Raw genomic sequence first — 6291 nt, 5'->3', positions numbered from 1 at the left:
TTGCCTCTTCTTATGTCTGCTGACTGGCCACAAAGTTTCATGGTGTTTTGCGTGAAAGTTAATGAGTCCCCCTTTGGCCAATTGGTGTGAAAAGTTTATCAGTTCTCCCTTGCCCCAAGACAAAACCTTTCACAAAGTTTCATGCAAATCCGTTATAAGTTACATTTGGAGTTATCCTGCTAACAGACAGACAAACAGAACAAATGTACAAGTTAAGGAAGCATCACAAGCTAACAGAGGTATCCCGTTCCTCTCTCCTGCATTTAGTCAGACATAAGAGAGAAATAGCAGAGAAAAAAAAATAAAACACCATCCCAACCTCATCACTTTTCCTCTCTACTGGTCTTACCCAGCTGTAAAGGATGAAAGAAGCCTCCCCCTCTTCTCTATTCACTCAGCTGTGAAAATGTCAGTACTGGATGATATTATTCTGGGTATACTGTATATCTGCAGTCTATTCTTACCTCTCCCAGCACTCAACCTATAGTGTCGCGGGCCTCGAGAATACGAGAGATGGACCAAACCCCCCCCCCCCCCCCTCCTTTTGTCATTTATCCATTTATCCTCCTGACTTAATAAGGACTTAATAACAGCTGAAAGCTTTTTTTCCTTCAACTGTTCTCTCATTGTCTATCACATGCCATCCCCACCCCATCGTCATTATATGCCTCTCCCTTTCTTCTCTCACCCGCCCCCCTCCCCCCCTCCCCCCTCCCCCTTTTCCCCGTGCCCTGGCTCACGAGGCACGGATGGAGAGACCGGTGGTCAGTGTGTGTGTGTGTGTGAATGTGCACATGAGAGAAAGAGGGAGAGAATGCTGCCTGAATGTGAAATTATGAGTGATTATGTGGGCAAGAGGGTGTATTCTATTGTATGTGCATATGTGCATGTGCAAGTTCTAATCACATTTAACATTTTCTGACACCTGCGGCTGAAAGAGAGAGAGAGAGAGAGAGAGAGAGAGAGAGAGATGGGGGAGGGAAAGAGAGTGTGATAGAACAAAAGATTTTTGCATGTACAAAAAAAATAGATACAAAAAACAATAGCGGATGGACAAAGCTTAGAAATGAAAGAAGAGGAGGAAAGAGGAAAAATGACAGTGCAGACAATGGCTTTTCTGCATCTGCAATCCAATCTATCTAGGACGCAAAGTGACCTCACACCAGCTAATAAATAAATGTTTAATTTAGAACTACTGCACATAATCAGCTGACATCTCAGTAAGGCATTCATAGGAAACAAAATCAAACATCATGCAATTTTGTAAAGTAAACTGAGACTGGGATTTGATGAAACCCACAATGCCAAGGTATCAGTGGTGTGTTTTGTCTGCAGAGGTACTGGGTCAGAATAGATTCACACAGGCCATACAGCTACCTGAAGGGTACCATTCATTTGCTAGTGATGTTATCAGTTTGAATGCCTGTTAGCATTGGATAGTTATCAACTCCCACTCCAAATTCTGGCAGCTGTGATTTCTTTGAGAAGCTTAACTGAAGACAATTCACACTGCGTCAAAGGTATTATCCTGCTACAAGAGTCTGGTTTCTTGTGGCTGTGAATGTCAACATTCATCATTCCTAAAACCAATGTATCAGTTATTTCTTTTTTAATGGACAAGTGTGAGATGTTGTGAAAAATAGTAAAATTCAGGTTCAATCAAATCCCGTGGTGCTAAATGCAAAATATGATCGCAAAAAAATTAGTCATTGATTAAAAAAAATTTGATTGACTTAATTGCATTTTATAATACTGTTGGCGAACAAAAATCATCTGCAAAAGTAACTTTTTCAGGAAAAAAGAAAAGGATGCTTATTTTCCTCACTGTCACCCTTGTGTTTATGTAATTCTACATTAAAATGGCATACAACACATAAATAACAATGTAAACTCTGAGTTGCATGGTGTTTCTGTCACAGCGACACGTAACAATTCTGTGCCAGCATAATGCAGAATTAAAGCTGACTCCTTCCTGAAATTTTCCATGAAGTAAGTATGTAAAAAATCATATTCATGTTATGAATTTGCTCTGTCAAGCCCAAAGCACATCTGCCACATGAGGTGGAATTTAAGGATCAAGTCACAAACTTTGGGACTGACATCACATTCACGGAGCGTACATTGTATCAGCCAAAACAAGTAAGCAATTTACATTTAGTTAAATAAGCTTCTTCTAAAACATTTTGCAAGTAAAATTGAACCAGTGGGGGAAAAATACATAAAGAATAAATAAAAAGCAACACATAGCAAGCCTTTTACGGCATATGTCTGCATGAATAAAAAGGTGACTCAGCTGAACTGGATTTGAAAAAACTACTAAAACACCCAATGAATACTCTTCCGAATAAAAAAACAAAAAACAAATCAACCCTCAGACATAATTTGCTACAACAGTACATATGGGTTGTTCATGCACCAATATCATCAAATTGTATTCTCTAACCAGATAAAAAAAAAAAAAAAAAAAAAAAAACTTGTTGGGTATTGGAACCAAAATGATTTTCCTGATCCAGGAAACTTCTCTTGCTCTGTCTTGGAGCTAAAAACGCAAATCTTAAAGTCAGCAAACTTTCCGAGTCTTGGTGCTGGAATGTTGCTGTTGATGCCAAGACTTCCAAAATGGAGGAGCGTCTTTCTGGCCTCTGTAAGCACAGTCCAGACTACGGTTGTCCATTCTGGTAAAGGGTCTGGATATATACAGTATGTTGGTAAAGGGAGATCCGGTTGAGCTTTCGGTGTCTCACATGTATCTGTTCTTGATGTACTCCCTGTACATCAGCATGTCCTCCCTGCACAGCGCCCTCACCTGGCCCTGGCCGGTCGTCACGTGGCTCTCAAACACGTCGCGGCTGTCTCTGTCCACCTGCGGGGGACAAACGGCGTAGATGCTGTCCTCCTGGAAGCGTGACACTGGCTCTCTGAGAAGGGGGGGGGAAGAGAGAGGGGAGAGAAAGGCATTCAAATCATGGATGCACAACAAAAAAAACCTCATTTTAGACAAATCAAACGGGAGAAGAGCTCTGTTGTTACGCCTCTTGCTGCTATCAATGAGTCCTAATGGGGTTTGTTAAAATAATTCCAAAAAGCCATTGTAGGTCTCTGCAGGGGAGTTGAGAGTAAATGCAAAAGTTGCAAAGTACATAAATTAAAATTAGCTCTGATTTCATGACACAGTTCTGCCATTACGCACACTTTCACTAATCAGGAAATCACAGAACTAACTTTCTCTGCCGCAGCACAGACTGCTGTGTGGTGAAAGTTACTGGCGGCGTGAGTTTTGCAGACTGTCAGGTCAGATTATAAACAATTGCAGATGGAGCCGGTAAGTTTGGTAGGAGACTATCCACTGAGTGAAAATGGTGCGATGCTGCTGCTTTCCAGGCTGTGAATATGAATATGTCGGTTGGTCACCACATCGTTGGCTTTTTGGGAGATTTTTTGGATTGGAGGCTCGCAACGGGACCTCGCTGTTTCAACCGACAGCTGACTTGGGAGCCAGAATTGTCTGCAGGTCCAACTACTACAGATATGAGACAAATTATATATAGGATTATATATAGGTCCAAAATTGCTGAATTTATCCTTTAAAATGAACAAAGCCAGCGGTGATGGGTTATAGTGTGATCTGAGGAGAACAGGTGGTAAACCTCCTCTGACTATCCTCACCTAAAACAAACTCTTTTCACTTACAACCTTTTCCAGACAACGATGATGCCAACACAATGTATAAAAAAATGTACTGTGGACAAGAACACAACAAAACTGTTATAATCCACCCATCAACATCCACTGGAAATTGGGTGGAAAGATATTGAATAGAGGTTTAAAAAAAAAAAAAAAAAAACGTCATTAAGAGGGATGTTAATGGAAACAACACGAGGGTTGCAAAGACGGGCAGAATTACTTATATTTTCGTGGAAGCTAGACTCTAAGCATGTCTCATCATCCTCAGGGTGGATTATCAACTGCGTGCCTGTCGGGTCATCCAGTCAGTCAGCTAGCTGTCTAGTCAACAGCAGCTGAGGCCCCAGTGAGGAGCTGCCCAGACACATGGCTGCCTCACACATGAGCCTGGCTGTTAGCAGGCTGTCTCAGAGCCAGAATGGAGGTTCTGTTGGGTCAGGTAAGGCTCAGGAGAAATTCAGTGGAGTACCCTGACTTTATTTGCATTAACAGACACCAATTAGCACACATACACACCATAGTCACGTTTCTTGAACTGCTGTCAAGTTGTGGACAAAGATGGCGGGGGGCAGGAGTGAACATTTTTAGGAGTTTAAGTTAGGCCCATACACACTCTCTCTCACTTCGACCTCGTTAATGAAATTTATTTTTTAGCAATAGATCCTCTGGTTCCCACAATTCTATCTGTACTTCAGTCATGCAAACAGCATTATTATGAAGAGTTGTCAAATTATGGAATCATGTAAATGCCATCGTTGGACTCTTGCCTTGCTCACAGTATTGGCAATAGTCCCATTATTGTGTGCATGTAAAAGTAGCCATTGTCCTTTCCTTGCTTTCTTCCAACTTGGAGTTTGGAAACGTCCCAGTTCTGAGTTGCCTCAAATGCAACACAAAGCTTGAAAGATGGCTGCTGTAGGGTTTAATGTGTATGACTTTGCACAATATGAGCGAAAGGCAGGAAGGAAGCATGTATAACTATATTCACAAACAAGCACTATACACAGCTAAAAAAAAATCCATTATCACAGTAATTGTGAGTAGTCAGAGCCAAAATGGTGGATTCTGATACTATTCTGACTTCCATCTGTCTTTATGAATTAGAGAATGTAATGTGTATACTAATAAAATCGTTTGAAACAACATGACAGCTACTAAAAGAGCCTATTGGTGAGTGACAGTAACTCATCTGTTGCATTTTGTTGCATATTGTAGCTGAGGCAGTAAGTGTAGCTACATTTCCTCAGCCTCTCTCACCCTCCCTCTTGGTTGTGTTTGAGTGGAGCCTCTTCACTCAGCGGAGATCTGAGCAGCGCTGGCAGCTAATCATCACAGACTGCTGACAGATCAAGTGATGTGCACTGCAGGGTCGGGCAGGCGAGAGGGTTAATATATATATATATATATATATATATATATATATATAGTAGACAGATTAGAGAAAGCATGGATGGAATTTTGAGTTGTTTATAAAAGCTTATTGCTTATAACATTGCCTAAGTAGAATAAGAATTTCCCCAAAAAATTGTCATCAGACTTGCCACAGAAATACTTGACAGCTGCAGTGTGTGTTGAGTCAGAAACTAGCACAAATGTTGTCACACTAGACAGTCAGTGCAGTTCATCCAGAGAGGAATGGAATTGATCTTTGTTGTCAGAAAGTCACCCATAACCATCCAGAACCAAACAGAGAGCATGTTTGAATCATAGCTCCTGCTCCTAAATTACATAATCACAGCACACTGTGGCTTCATCATTTAACAGCTCTTTAAGTGTGTTAATAAATTGTACACGCAGGCAAGATTAACCCAAATACATGGGAAAAAAGGAAAAGTGTTAGTTGAGCGAGCCTAAAATTTATGTGTCCTCTTTTTTTCTTTCTTCTTTGGCAATTTACGGGAACAGAATGTTTAATGAGCGCTCAAGGAAGTTTGCACGGGAAATGATTACTCCGTTAAATGTGTCACAGTTGCTACCTTGACAAACTGAATCTCTCTGTCTGCCTGTTGTGATTAAAATTGCCTTCTGCCAACATTTCATAACCTACTTTCTTTTCAGTAATCCACAAGAGTGTCTTAGGTGTCATCTCTTATTTTTAGCATCTCTCTTCGTCTTTTCCTTCTACCTATCCCTATGCAGATAACTATAAGTTACACGTACAGTAGATCTGGGGTAAGATGTTTGCCTCTGAAGAAAGAAGAGTTGCATTATTTCTACGTTCTGAAGAGAAAGATAAATAAAGTCCAGGGATGTAGAGTAGCTAGGAGTGGGAGTGGAGTTTGTATGAGGAATGAAAAATACAATGTTTAAGCAGTGAAGTTTTATGTGGTTACTGGTTAACTGCAGCATGGAGAACAAGGGGAGTGATAGACAAACTACAGCTTGGCACACTGACACAACATGATATCTATAAGCACATATAAAAAAAGTGGCAAATTGACTGTGCAGCCAAGAGGAGGGACTTTGGAAAAGGCAAAAAAAAAAACTGCTCACTGCTATTGGTAGTATCATAACAAATACACACGTGCATAGACATACAAACACGTTTTTTTTTTTGTCAAGGCTTGACCTTTCCAGCACTGCCTGAGGCAGAGGAAACAAACTACC

The 6291-nt window shown here is 40.8% G+C and overlaps 1 protein-coding gene across 1 annotated transcript in view; it reads right to left on the bottom strand.

The window, feature by feature from the left end:
* Nucleotides 1–1189: 1189 nt before the first annotated feature.
* Nucleotides 1190–6291, bottom strand: part of fig4a (FIG4 phosphoinositide 5-phosphatase a) — a 59925-nt gene continuing 54823 nt past the window's right edge. Inside the window, exon 24 of the mRNA XM_071532274.1 lies at nt 1190–2918. Within this exon, the coding sequence (XP_071388375.1) occupies nt 2741–2918 (178 nt within the window). The 3' untranslated portion in view covers nt 1190–2740. The remainder of the gene's footprint in view (nt 2919–6291) is intronic.

Source organism: Centroberyx affinis, unplaced genomic scaffold (genome assembly GCF_046629955.1).
Source record: "Centroberyx affinis isolate AG114_WGS23_722 - 3 ecotype Tasmania unplaced genomic scaffold, CSIRO-AGI_Caff_v1 ptg002183l_1, whole genome shotgun sequence".
NCBI classification, from domain to species: domain Eukaryota; kingdom Metazoa; phylum Chordata; class Actinopteri; order Beryciformes; family Berycidae; genus Centroberyx; species Centroberyx affinis.
Note: the sequence above shows the minus strand (reverse complement) of the source record. Positions and strands in the feature narration are given on the sequence as shown.